Source organism: Pseudophryne corroboree, chromosome 6 (genome assembly GCF_028390025.1).
Source record: "Pseudophryne corroboree isolate aPseCor3 chromosome 6, aPseCor3.hap2, whole genome shotgun sequence".
Classification (NCBI taxonomy): domain Eukaryota; kingdom Metazoa; phylum Chordata; class Amphibia; order Anura; family Myobatrachidae; genus Pseudophryne; species Pseudophryne corroboree.
Window position 1 is genome coordinate 6,046,870 of NC_086449.1, and position 14,618 is coordinate 6,061,487.

Genomic DNA, 14,618 nt, shown 5'->3' on the forward strand with positions numbered 1-14,618 from the left:
TTGGCGTGCCTATATAGGTTGGTGTGAAGCTCGGAAGTTTCCGACATCATCTTTCAAGTTATCCCCTCTTTTGTTATTTCTACAGATGGGGTTAGATAGAGGACTGCGTTTATCTACACTAAAGGTGCAGGTATCTGCTTTGTCAATTTACTTTCAAAGACGATTGGCTCTATTGCCGTCTGCACACACCTTTCTGCAAGGTGTCCTCAGAGTACAGCCTCCATTCATTTCACCTACAGCGCCATGGGACTTGAATCTGGTTTTAGATTTCTTACAGTCTTCATATTTTGAACCCTTACAACAAGTGGATATTATGTTTCTCACTTGGAAAACAATTTTTCTCCTAGCCTTAGCTTCGGCAAGGCGTGTTTCAGATTTGGGTGCCTTGTCATGCAAGCCACCGTATTTGGTGTTTCATGATGACAGAGCGGAACTTCGGACGAATCCCGCTTTCTTGCCAAAGGTAATGTCATCTTTTCACATCAATCAACCAATAGTAGTTCCTGTGTTAACAGAAGATTCTGGAACTTTGGATGTGGTACGCGCACTACGCGTTTATGTATCCCGAACGTCTACAGTTCGTAAGACGGATACGTTGTTTGTTCTCTATGATGCTGCCAAGATGGGTTGGCCAGCTTCTAAGCAGACCTTATCCAGATGGATTAAACTGACCATACGTCAGGCTTACCTTCATGCTAGGTTACAGCCGCCTACATCAGTAACAGCTCATTCCACACGTTCTGTGGAAACTTCATGGGCAGCTGGTCGTGGGGCTTCTACGACGCAGCTTTGCCGTGCATCTACATGGTCATCAGTGCACACATTTGTGCGCTTTTACAAGTTTGATACGTTTGCGGCATCAGCATCTAGCTTTGGCCACCCAGTGTTACAGGTGCCAAACAGCTCTCCCGCCCACGGGGGAAGCTTTGGTACGTCCCAAGAGTACTCCAGTGACCCCTAGTGGATGAAAAAGAAAATAGGATTTTGGTACTTACCAGGTAAATCCTTTTCTTTGAATCCATAGGGGGCACTGGACACCCACCCAGAGCAGTTTTACCTGGTTTGTGGTAAGTTCAGAGGATCTTATGGTAACACATTCTCACCGACTGGTTCAAATTTTCAAGTTCTATCGGTTATGGTGTCAACTGTTTAGTTGTCAGTAACGTTATGTGTCAACTTTATTGTTGTCCGTTATGTTATATGTAATTCTCCATTGTCATCCTCTCTATCGCTCCTGTTTGGCTCAGTAAAAAACACTGAGGTACTCTGGGAATATGGAGGTTAGGAGAGTTACTAAATTTAAATATTCAGTGCCTTGTTCTGCTAAAGCCGTCCATATCCCAAGAGTACTCCAGTGCCCCCTATGGATTCAAAGAAAAGGATTTACCTGGTAAGTACCAAAATCCTATTTTTGTTCAGTCTCAAGTGTGACCACTGGACTGACGTTCTTTCCCAACACATTCAGTACCTTTTTACAGGGGCCGAACCCATCACCATATGTAAACCAAACCATTGAAATCAATAAAACCACCTCCAAGAATAAAACCACACCCTGTTCTGATAAATGGACACCATCTGAATGAATCAAGTGCGCATCACGAAACGTAATTCAAGGATGCTCCACCACAAAGCCACCCAACATGCCGACCCTTTTAGACACTAAGGCATTCACTTTCTTCTTAGCCTTATCCATAACCTCCCCCAACAAACCACTTCTCCGCTGCTGCCTGGGGATGATTCATGACCAAACCATTGTACTCCATGGCCACCAGCACACAATAGTCTCCAAGTCATAAACCATATCAAAATGAAGCTCCAACAAAGACCTGGTACCCAGGTTGTTCCCTCAGAGATGAATCACTAGAACCTCCGGGGCCCCAAAAGGCACAGGAGCGGACTGTAACAACTGCAACAGTGAGTCCCACCACAAACCCCTGTGGCCAAAACATTGCATAATTCATCAAGCCACAAACTCCTGCAAGTCATGGGAGAACGCACCGCCCAAAACACAAATGAATGTCCCACAAACTAGATCGGGCAGTGATCTAACTGGACTCCTGTAAATAAAAGCAATAAATTAAGTTAACCAAAACAGCAAACGCACCAACCGACACAAAACATCAGAAACAGGGAAGAAAAAAGGGGGGAAGAAGGAGGGAAGGGAACGACTGGACCTGAGGTAAAACCAATTAAAATCTACCTGGAGTTCAAGGCCAATCATACTCATTGCTCAGTGGGAAAAAAGAACTATCCCCTAAGGACCCCCACCACCACCGGGGATAGCTGGCCAAAGCTCCCAAGTCGCAAAATAACCAACCAATAAGCAGTCATTCCAAACAAACTCAGCCATAGCAACACTCCAACGCATGTACCACTTATAAGCACTGGATTTGCAGTGTCCGAGAGTCTATCTCAGAAGTCGACAAACCCTGGGACGTGGCGCTGGTGGATGCCCCAACCTCAAATGAGTGAGTGCCAAAGTCAGGGGACAAACCAACAGCACTAAAACACCACCGAAAAACGCTCTGGAACTGAAACACTGTCAAAGGTGTAGCATCCCTGTGCACCAGCCACTCTCCGGACCCCGTCGGGCGCACTGCATGATGTTCAACTGCCAGAATGATGGGGCAGATGAAGGCATCGTAGAAAGGCCTTAACGATACCTATCTACCCTGCCTGCACTGGTCTATCTTGCAATGAATGCAACATCGCACCGTGTCAGCAATCTATATGAGAGCACTGAACAAGGGAGGTGCACCCCGCCTGGATTGAGCAACCAACTCGCCGATGCAAAAAGCCCCGTGAAAGGCCATCACAAAGGCGAGCCGAAACAAAAAAGATTCGAAAGGGGAAGAACACATTGCAGGCCATACGCCCAACAATTCAATGAGCAACTAAACCTAAATAGGGCCCCAACTATCCAGAGGAACGAGCCCAACCTTTGAGGGCCTTACGAACAACAAAACTTTTGGTAAAATCGTGGAGAACACGCAGGCGCAAGAAAAACGAGATGTCAACTAGCTGGAGCTCCATGACTGCCCTGGACCTACCCGAAATATACAGACCCCAAATAAACAACATCAGTAGTTGACGAATCGCTTTACTACTGTGCTATTTACGCTGCAAAAAGGAGGTACGCTGGCTCCACGCTGACTGATATGCCCACACCGTCCCAGGCTAACATGCTAGCCCCTCCATTCCGGCCTAATAAATTGCCAACAATGAGTGGGGCAAATGTCACCAACCAAAGCAGCAGCAGCCACCAGCTGGCGAATAAATAACCCACTGAAAAGGCGTCCACAATGGCGTTGTCCACAAACAGGTACGTGACAAGCAACAAATTGAATGTTACAATGCAGGCAACGCAAAACCAGCTTCGCAAGCAAGTGCAACATGGCAAAGATGATGACCACTGGTTGTTAATGGCGTGTGCCACTCCCATATTGTCACACCAAAAAAAAACAACATGCCAATCCCTCAAGCGTTTGCCCCACAGCTCAAGGGCAACCACCATGGGAAAAAGCTCCAGCAAGAGAAGATTCTTGGTGAGCTTCTCCGTCACCCAGTCAGTAGGCCATGGAGCAGCCCACCAAGAACCCTCCATATAGGCCCCAAAACATAGCATATCGACATAGAATCCTTAGCCTGGCCTAAAGCCCATGAATCTGAAAGAGTCAGGATGCGAAAAACAGATTTAACTTAGGCCTCCAACGCACCAGGTCTAGCAGCACTCACAATGTCAATGGCTGCACCAAAGGACTTACAACAAACCCTGAACAATGCTTGTGGAATGGCGTAGTTAACTGAACTGCTGGGTGAATGAGAACCACTACTACTCGGCACCTTCTTAGGAACCACGCCCACTGGAGACAGCACCAGATTTGACAAAAGATGTTTTAAAAAAAAAGTCTGAACATGCACCCAACTGAATCTCCTTCATCACCCTTGCTTTCACAAATTGTGGCGTGTCAATAGCAGAACGCAAGTTCCTAGGACAATCAGCAGCGACGTCAGCCAGCGCGGGGAGTCAAAAACCCGCAGCAAAACGTTCCAGTAGAAACTTGGCCTTCTACCGCAGAGGATACCTGACCAGACAAAAGCACATGGCATCCACGCGGAGTGGAGACGGGGCCTCACTTAGGATCCGCCCCATCGCCGGGTTTAGCAGACAAGGGAGGACCCGCAGATTAGGAACATTCCTTGGCTGTGTGGGGAGCACACAGGTGGTGAAAGTGGCATTTAGACCCTGAGGAGCCATTGATATTGTTTAAAGCATAACATGACCTTGGCAACCCGTGGCGCCAGCTGAACGAAAGGCAGACTGTACGGCCTGCTGAAAACACCGACCCTTGGGAGCAACAGCTGAAGCTGGGTTAGGCATAGTGACCTCCAACCAAACCTCCACATCTCACTGCCCAAATGCCATAGTGCGGACGCCATGCTGCTTGTACCAAAATTCCGTCTCCAGACTACCCTGCCTGAGGATCACAAGAGCCTATGTATCAGGTGCAAATAACGCGCCATATTTATGGCCTCTCCTGGATGTTTTCTCAGATAACGAGCAGTAAAAATGAAAAAAAAAAACCTGTAACCAATTCAAGTACCTCCTCACCCACACCGCCTTTTTTCTTGGTGGCCACCAGAGCCCGAAGCACCTTAGAGGTAAGGGCTAAGACATCAACATATCTACCCTTGGTGCTGACCCTGCAGGACTGTGGTATTAGCACACTGCACCACAATCTCAGGGTTAGATGACGGAGGCAGCACCATCCTCCTCAGCTGGGGTAGGGCCAGACAACAAAGCGTCAGCACCCCCACTAGGGAGACTAACAAACCGGCTACGGCTTGACTAGCCAGAGGCCCCGCCAGCACCACCATAGCCACAGACGGCAAAGAAGTCACAGCAGGCACTACATCCAGCAGAGCAGGAACAGAGCCACCAGGCACACTCCGCTGATTAGATGATCCCCCAATCAGTAGGCTCATGCCTATCCCCGGCCAATGAAGTTGCCTGGTGTCCCCTCTTATGACACACACGAGCCACGCTCCTTGCAGCCACAATCCAACACCATAGGGGCATTAGATTCAGAAGAGCTTTTCGTGTCCGGAGAGGATACAAGAGCCCTATGACGTCTAGCCACCCCCTGCCAGTGGTACAGCAGGCAAAGGAAGAACCATGGCCACCACCAGGAAGGACCTCCAAGCCTCGGACAACAGACAGGAAGACGAGTAGCGCCTGTTGGATGGTGTGGGTCAATGGCATCAGCAAACTGGACAGGGATGACCCACCACGCCCCGGAGCCTAGACCTTGCAGCACAGAGGCAAGCAGAACCGAGAAAAGAAAGGGACAGATAAAGAAGGAACAGAGGACAGTAAGAAACTCAGAAGAACTAGGAAAGTTGAGGGAAGGAAGAAAAGAAACAGATAAATATAACAGAAAGATGCACTCACAAAATGAGAGACGTCCACCTTCCCTTGGAAGCAAATTAAAAAGAGGCAGATTCTCTCCTCACATCACATAAAATGGATGCCCCTAAGCCCTCCCATTGGACCAACATAACCTCACACCATTGAACACTTAACCCTTTCACTCCCTGCATCGTGGCCACAGTAAGGCACATTCCTGGGTGTTTAAGGGCCTAAATCAGACCCGATCGCTGTGCTGCAAATTTGCAGAGGTCTGCGATCGGATAGTCGCCGCCCAGGGAGAGTGAAAACCCGCCCTGTGCAAGTGTGCGAATGCATGCGTACGCCGTGCGAAAACTTTGTCAGACAGCGGACATCTGCAAATCCGTTCGCACCTCACTCACCATCTAATGATTTTTCCAATGTGTGCAGTCTGTGCGTAGCCCAGGACTTACTCCTACAGTGCGATAGAATCAGGCTGATCGGGGCCTGAAACAGGCTGACCCCTGAAAACGCTTGGGAACACCTGCGTTTTCCCAGACACTCCCAGAAAACGGACAGTTTTGCATGAAGTAAGGTGGCTGTGGACTCAGTTGGGGGTGAGGAAGCCTACACATACACGGGCGAGTCACACTATTATGCCCACCTCCTACATCTGGCGTCGGCAGCCCATGAAGTACGTCACGCATAGTGCGCTGGCTTGGTGGGTATATAAGGTGGGCGATAGGCCATCTGCACACATATCACTCGTTGCTGTCATGGGTAAAAGGGGCAAATTATCCGAGTAGCAATAAGGGATGATTATCGGCTTTCAGGCCAATGGTTGCGGTATTTCTGACACAGCGCAGTCTGTGAACTGTTCGTGTGCTGCTGCGGTGTAGGTGTATCGTGACTGGACAAATGGCATCTCTCATAGCTGCGTGAAAATCGGATAGTTATTTTATCCTTGTTGGCTGAAGCAGAAATACCAGAAATCATTGCTCTGTTTCTGCATGAGACCTATCCTGAATCTCATAAACTTACTCTCTTCTGTCACACACAGTGTCCACCTTCACGGGGGTCTAGAGGTCAGACTCCAGAAGATGACCCCCAGCTCCTCTGACACTGTGTCATTTCTCGGGATAGAAAAGGCTGGCGCTATGAATCTGCTGTACAGGAAAAGCCGGGTGGAGTGGAGACAGAAAGAAGAGGAGCCCAAGAAGAGGTAGGAGGACACAGAGCTTTGGAGGACACTAGACTAAGGTGGCTGAAGATAGTAGGTGAAAGGTGTGTGGATTAGTATGAGTGTATCTCAGACCTGGATGGTAATACTTCTAGGAACGTTTGTGTGTTCATTTTATTATTAAATCAGGAGAAATTGGTGAATAGCATGAGATTAGCAGCCGGGTGGTTGGGTCTAGGTTGAAGAATGCGCCCATGACCTACTCAGACAAGAGCAGCAGAAATGTTCACGGGCCCCTGCGAAGCATTTGAAGGAGGAATGTGGTTTCTTGCAGTATGGAGCACCTAGTTTTAGGATGTATACTTAGTTTTACAAAGAGAGCTCTCTGAAATAAGATAGAGATGTGTCTCTGGCTCACTCTCCTAGAAGGTGGGTCATTAACAGCATAGGTGACTCACTCTCAGCGTAGGTGGCTCGTTCTCAACGTAGATGGATCATTCTCAGAGTAGGTGGCTCATTCTTAGCATAGGGGGCTCATTCTCAGTGTAGGTGGCTTATTCTCAGCGTAGGTGACTTGCTCAGCATACATGGCTCATTCTCAGCATAGATGGCTCACTCTCAGAGTAGGTGGCTCATTCTCAGAGTAGGTAGCTCATTCTCAGAGTAGGTGGCTCATTCTCAGCATAGGTGGCTCATTCTCAGAGTAGGTGGCTCATTCTCAGAGTAGGTAGCTCATTTTCAGAGTAGCTGGCTCATTCTCAGCATAGGTAGCTCATTCTCAGTGTACATAGAAACATAGAATTTGACGGCAGATAAGAGCCACTTGGCCCATCTAGTCTGCCCCTTTTTTTTTATCCTTTAGGCAATCTCAACCCTTTTTGAACCTCAATTCTTTGTAAGGATATTCATATGCCTATCCCAAGCATGTTTAAATTGCTCTACAGTCTTAGCCTCTACCACCTCTGATGGGATGCTATTCCACTTATCCACTACCCTTTCTGTGAAGTAATTTTTCCTTAAATTTCCTCTGAACTTCCCCCCTCCAGTCTCAGTGTATGTCCTCGAGTTCTAATACTTCTCTTCCTTTGAAGAATGTTTCCCTCCTGAACTTTGTTAAGACCCTTGATATATTTGAAAGTTTCTATCATGTCCCCCTTTTCCCTTCTCTCCTCCAAACTATACATGTTAAGATCTTTTAGCCTTTCCGGGTAAGTTTTGTGATGTAGGCCATGCACCATTTTAGTTGCCCTTCTTTGTACACTCTCTAATGTATTTATATCCTTCTGGAGATATGGGGGTATATTTACTAAAATTCGTATTTGTGCCGATTTGGAGGGAGATTTATCACGAATGACATCGAATGTGTAATTGTGCAACTTTTTGAATTTTTTACGCCTCATTTACTAAGCTGCCGTATTTTACATTTTCGTGTTTTCCGATGTCGATGTCATTAGTTTTTTTTGGCAGTGTTTTACGGGAGTGAATAGTAAAACACTGCCGACATTACAACAATGAAACTCGGCCGGATCTGTGAGATCCGTGCACGGTTTCATTGTGCATCTTTAAAAAAATCAAAAAATAGTTTAAAGTCGGAAAAAAAAATGCGTGGGGTCCCCCCTCCTAAGCAAAACCAGCCTCGGGCTGTTTGAGCCAGTCCTGGTTGACAAAATATGGCAAAAAAAATGACAGGGGTTCCCCCATATTTCATCAACCAGCACCGGGCTCTGCGCCTGGTCCTGGTTCAAAAAATACGGGGGACAAAAAGCGTAGGGGTCCCCCGTATTTTTTAAACCAGCACTGGGCTCCACTAGTCAGGTACATAATGCCACAGCCGGTGGACACTTTTATAGTGGTCCCGGCGGCCCTGGCATTACATACCCAACTAGTCACCCCTGGCCGGGGTACCCTGGAGGAGTGGGAACCCCTTAAATCAAGGGGTCCCCCCCTCCAGCCACCCAAGGGCCAGGGGTGAAGGCCGAGGCTGTCCCCCCCCCATCCAAGGGCTGCGGATGGGGGGCTGATAGCCTTTTGAAAAAAATGTGAATATAGTTTTTAGTAGCAGTACTACAAGTCCCAGCAAGCCTACCCCGCAAGCTGGTACTTGGAGAACCACAAGTACCAGCATGCGGTGGAAAACCGGGCCCGCTGGTACCTGTGGTACTACTACTAAAAAAATACCACAAAAAAAAACAGGACACACACACCGTGACAGTATAAGTTTATTACATACATGCACACCTCCAAACATACATACTTACCTATGTTCCCACGAGGCTCGGTCCTCTTCTCCATGTAGAATCCTTGGGGGACCTGTGAAAAAAATTATACTCACATAATCCAGTGTAGATTCTGTCCTTTGTATAATCCACGTACTTGTCAAAACAAAAAAACGGAAACCCGACCACGCACTGAAAGGGGTCCCATGTTTACACATGGGAACCCTTTCCCCGACTGCCAGGACCCCCCCTGACTCCTGTCAAAGAGGGTCCCTTCAGCCAATCAGGGAGTGCCACGTCGTGGCACTCTCCTGATTGTCTGTGTGCTCCTGTAGTGTCTGTGAGGCAGCACACGGCAGAGATACAATGTTGCGCCTATGCGCTCCATTGTATCCAATGGTGGGAACTTTGCGGTCAGCGGTTGACCGAAAGTAACCTCACCGCTGACCGCAAAGTCCCACGACGTGGCACTCCCTGATTGGCTGAAGGGACCCTCTTTGACAGGAGTCAGGGGGGGTCCTGGCAGTCGGGGAAAGGGGTCCCATGTGTAAACATGGGACCCCTTTCAGTGCGTGGTCGGGTTTCCGTTTTTCTGTTTTGACAAGTACGTGGATTATACAAAGGACAGAATCTACACTGGATTATGTGAGTATAATTTTTTTCACAGGTCCCCCAAGGATTCTACATGGAGAAGAGGACCGAGCCTCGTGGGAACATAGGTAAGTATGTATGTTTGGAGGTGTGCATGTATGTAATAAACTTATACTGTCACGGTGTGTGTGTCCTGTTTTTTTTGTGGTATTTTTTTAGTAGTAGTACTACAGGTACCAGCGGGCCAGGTTTTCCACCGCATGCTGGTACTTGCCAAGTACCAGCTTGCGGGGGAGGATTGCTGGGACTTGTAGTACTGCTACTAAAAACAATATTCACATTTTTTTCAAAAGGCTATCAGCCCCCCATCCGCCGCCCTTGGATGGGGGGGACAGCCTCGGGCTTCACCCCTGGTCCTTGGGTGGCTGGAGGGGGGGACCCCTTGACCCCGGCCAGGGGTGACTAGTTGGGTATGTAATGCCAGGGCCGCCGGGACCACTATAAAAGTGTCCACCGGCTGTGGCATTATGTACCTGACTAGTGGAGCCCGGTGCTGGTTTAAAAATACGGGGGACCCCTACGCTTTTTGTCCCCCGTATTTTTTTAACCAGGACCAGGCGCAGAGCCCGGTGCTGGTTGATGAAATATGGGGGAACCGCTGTCATTTTTCCCCCCATATTTTGTCAACCAGGACCGGCTCAAAGAGCCCGAGGCTGGTTTTGCTTAGGAGGGGGGACCCCACGCATTTTTTTTTCTCATTTTACATCATTTCCCACCCATTCCCACTGATAACCATGCACGAATATCATGGATCCGTGCATGACTATCAGAACACGGTAAAAAAAAGCAGGTCTGTTTTAAAACTGCTTTTTTTTACGATTTGTATTTTTTCACGGCAGTGTTTGGCTATTGCCGGCAGTTTTTGTGAAATACAAATTTTAGTAAATTACAGAGTTCTATCAAATAACAGGCGTATTTGACCGATGGTGTATTCATTCGTAATTTTTTTCTTTGACTTAAAAAAAAAATACGAATGCCCTCATCACTGCCGAGATTTCAGTTTAGTTAATTCCCGAGATGACACTTTGAAGAAAAAACACCAAATCGGTCAAAATCGGGAGCTTAGTAAATATACCCCATGGTCTCCAGAACTGAACACAGTATTCCAGATGGAACCGCACCAATGACCCATACAGTGGTATTATCACTTCTTTTTTCCTGCTACTGATTCCTCTCCCTATGCAACCAAGCATCTGACTTGCCTTTTTCATTGCTTTGTTGCATTGCTTTCCTGCCTTCAAGTCACTTGAAATAGTGACTCCTAAATCCCTTTCCTCCTCAGTAGTTTCCATTATAGTACCCTTGATACTATATTTAGCCTTTGGGTTTTTGAGACCCAAGTGCATGATTTTGCATTTTTTATCATTAAACTGTAGTTGCCATGTTCTTGACCATTTCTCAAGCCTACCTAGGTCATCAATCATTTGTTTGACCCCTCCCGGTATGTCTACCCTGTTGCATATCTTTGTATAATCTGCAAAAAGGCATACCTTCCCTTCAATACCATCTGCAATGTCACCAACAAAGATATTAAAGAGACCTGGACCAAGTACAGATCCCTGGGGTACTCCACTGGTAACATTTCCCTCCATAGATTGCACTCCATTAACTACAACTGTCTGTTTCCTATCCTGCAACCAGGTTCTTATCCATTTAACTGTTTTATAATCCACCCCCACGCTTTCAAGTTTATTTAGCAGTCTGCGATTTGGGACAGTGTCAAATGCCTTACTAAAGTCTAGATATGCTACATCTACAGCTCCCCCTTGATCTATTATTTTCGTCACAGAGTCAAAAAAGTCAATAAGATTTGTTTGGCATGATCTCCCACCAGTAAATCCATGCTGTTTTGGATCCTGTAAGTTATTTGATTTAAGATATTCCACAACTCTTTCTTTTAATTGTATTTCCATTACTTTCCCTACCATTGATGTAAGGCTTACTGGCCTGTAGTTACTTGTTTCTTCCTTGCTTCCACTTTTGTGCAGTGGAACTACATTTGCTCTTTTCCAGTCCTCTGGAATAGCACCTGTATTTAGTGACTGGTTAAATAATTATGTTAAAGGTGTAACCAGCACATCTTTTAGCTCTTTGAGGATACTTGGGTGTATCCCATCTGGTCCCATTGATTTATCCACTTTTAGTTTTGAAAGTTCTGTTAGGACCTTCTCCTCTGTAAATGTACTTTCATCTACCTTATTTTTATGAATGTACTTGCAACTTAACTGTGGCCCCTTCCCTTCTCCTTCTGTAGTAAATACTGAGCAAAAATAATTATTTAGGTGATCTGCTATTGCCTTGTCACCCTCCACCAAATGCTCACTCTCTGTCTTAAGTCTTATTATTCCTCCATTTGATTTTCTCCTTTCACTTATTTACTTAAAAAAAGTTTTCCCCCCTTTATCTACTGACTGGGCCATTTTCTCCTCAGCTTCTGCCTTTGCACGTCTGATCACTTTCTTAACATCCTTCCGTCTGTCAAGATACACCTCTTTGTTATTATTATTTTGAGTCTGTTTGTATTTCCTAAAAGCCATTTTTTTTGCTTTCACACCAGTTGATACTTCTTTTGTGAACCACACTGGCTTCCTTTTCCTGGTGCTTTTCCTAACCATTTTGATACAAAGGTCAGTTGCACTTTTCAGTTTGTCCCACCTCTCCTGCCCTCCTTCCAAGTTCCTCCAGTCCACCAAAGAATCACTTAAACATCCTCTGAGAATGTGGGTGGCTCATTCTCAGAGTAGGTGGCTCACTCTCAGCGTAGGTGGCTCACTCTCAGTGTAGGTGGCTACCTCAGCGTAGGTGGCTCACTCTCAACATAGGTGGCTCACTCTCAGCATATGTGTCTCACAGTGTAGGTGGCTCACTCTCAGCATATGTGGCTCACAGTGTAGGTGGCTCACTCTCAGCCTATGTGGCTCACTGTATAGGTGGCTCACTCTTAGCATACCAAATTACAAACATGGAAAGGCGCATATGTTGATTAGGGTATATCAAGAGTCTTATATTTGTACTTTGTGGATAAATTGTCCTTCCTTCTTTGCGTTGAGCAGTTCTTATTCCTATCACTCGAATCCTTTTCACCGTATATGCCCAGCAATATTCACACTTTCCTCCTTTAAGTTTCAAACTCCTCCCATCAATGCGATATATATAAATGGGGAGATAAAAGGATGCTGATAGTGTGATATCGTTTATTTTCAAAAATGAATGAGCGGTGTATAATGCACACCAATTCACTCTCAGCGTATGTGGCTCATTCTCAGCGTAGGTGGCTCATTCTCAGGGTAGGTGGCTCACTCTCGGCATATGTGGCTCATTCTCAGCGTAGATGGCTCATTCTCAGGGTAGGTGGCTCACTCTCAGCGTATGTGGCTCACTCTCAGCGTACGTGGCTCATTCTCACAGTAGGTGGCTCACTCTTAGCGTATGTGGCTTACTCTCAGCGTACGTGGCTCATTCTAAGAGTAAGTGGCTCACAGCGTATGTGGCTCACTCTCAGCGTATGTGGCTCATTCTCCATGTAGTTTTTTCATTCTCAGCGTATGTGGCTCATTCTCAGAGTAGTTTTATCATTCTCAGAGTAGGTGGATTATAGGACATAAGAAATGAGGATATACTTAGCGCGAGTGTACAAGGAAATCACTAATATTTATTTATTGAATAGGGTGGACCCTTGCGTAAGGGAATGTTCTACTACTAAAGCTGGGAGCTCTCTACATTGTAACTGCATCCCCTGAGAGTGGAGAGTAGTCCAGTGCGCATTGTAGAAGTATATTCTATCATTGTTTTATATATCATTGCTTTTATATAACAGAAGAGAACAGTTGTATATGTGCCTGGGTTACACCGGGAGAGAGCAGTAGTATATGTGCCTGGGTTACACAGGGAGAGAGCAGTAGTATATGTGCCTGGGTTACACCAGGAGAGAGCAGTAGTATATGTGCCTGGGTTACAGTGGGAGAGAGCAGTAGTATATGTGCCTGGGTTACAGTGGGAGAGAGCAGTAGTATATGTGCCTGGGTTACAGTGGGAGAGAGCAGTAGTATATGTGCCTGGGTTACACCAGGAGAGAGCAGTTGTATATGTGGCTAGGTTACACCAGGAGAGAACAGTAGTATATGTGCCTGGGTTACACCGGGAGAGAGCAGTAGTATATGTACCTGGGTTACACCAGGAGAGAACAGTAGTATATGTGCCTGGGTTACACCAGGAGAGAGCAGTAATATATGTGCCTGTATTACACCAGGAGAGAGCAGTAGTATATGTGCCTGGGTTACACCAGGAGAGAGCAGTAGTATATGTGCCTGGGTTACACCGGGAGAGAGCAGTAGTATATGTGACTGGGTTACACCGGGAGAGAGCAGTAGTATATGTGCCTGGGTTACACCAGGAGAGAGCAGTAGTATATGTGCCTGGGTTACACCGGGAGAGAGCAGTAGTATATGTGCCTGGGTTACACCAGGAGAGAGCAGTAGTATATGTGCCTGGGTTACACCAGGAGAGAGCAGTAGTATATGTGCCTGGGTTACACCAGGAGAGAGCAGTAATATATGTGCCTGGGTTACACCGAGAGAGAGCAGTAGTATATGTGCCTGGGTTACACCGGGAGAGAGCAGTAGTATATGTGCCTGGGTTACACCGAGAGAGAGCAGTAGTATATGTGCCTGGGTTACACCAGGAGAGAGCAGTAATATATGTGCCTGGGTTACACCAGGAGAGAGCAGTAGTATATGTGCCTGGGTTACACCAGGAGAGAGCAGTAATATATGTGCCTGGGTTACACCGAGAGAGAGCAGTAGTATCTGTGCCTGGGTTACACCGGGAGAGAGCAGTAGTATATGTGCCTGGGTTACACCGGGAGAGAACAGTAGTATATGTGACTGGGTTACACCGGGAGAGAGCAGTAGTATATGTGCCTGGGTTACACCGGGAGAGAGCAGTAGTATATGTGCCTGGGTTACACCGGGAGAGAGCAGTAGTATATGTGCCTGGGTTACACCGGGAGAGAGCAGTAGTATATGTGCCTGGGTTACACCGGGAGAGAGCAGTAGTATATGTGCCTGGGTTACACCAGGAGAGAGCAGTAGTATATGTGCCTGGGTTACACCAGGAGAGAGCAGTAGTATATGTGCCTGGGTTACACCAGGAGAGAGCAGTAATATATGTGCCTGGGTTACAC

The 14,618-nt window shown here is 46.8% G+C and overlaps 1 protein-coding gene across 3 annotated transcripts in view; it reads left to right on the forward strand.

Annotated features, from left to right (window-relative positions):
- NYAP1 (neuronal tyrosine phosphorylated phosphoinositide-3-kinase adaptor 1) overlaps positions 1-14,618 on the forward strand; it is a 95,772-nt gene that overhangs the window by 16,133 nt on the left and 65,021 nt on the right. For all 3 annotated transcript variants that reach the window (XM_063930112.1, XM_063930110.1, XM_063930111.1), the window contains exon 3: positions 6,450-6,611. In XM_063930112.1, the coding sequence (XP_063786182.1) occupies positions 6,490-6,611 (122 nt within the window). In that variant the 5' untranslated portion in view covers positions 6,450-6,489. The remainder of the gene's footprint in view (positions 1-6,449; positions 6,612-14,618) is intronic.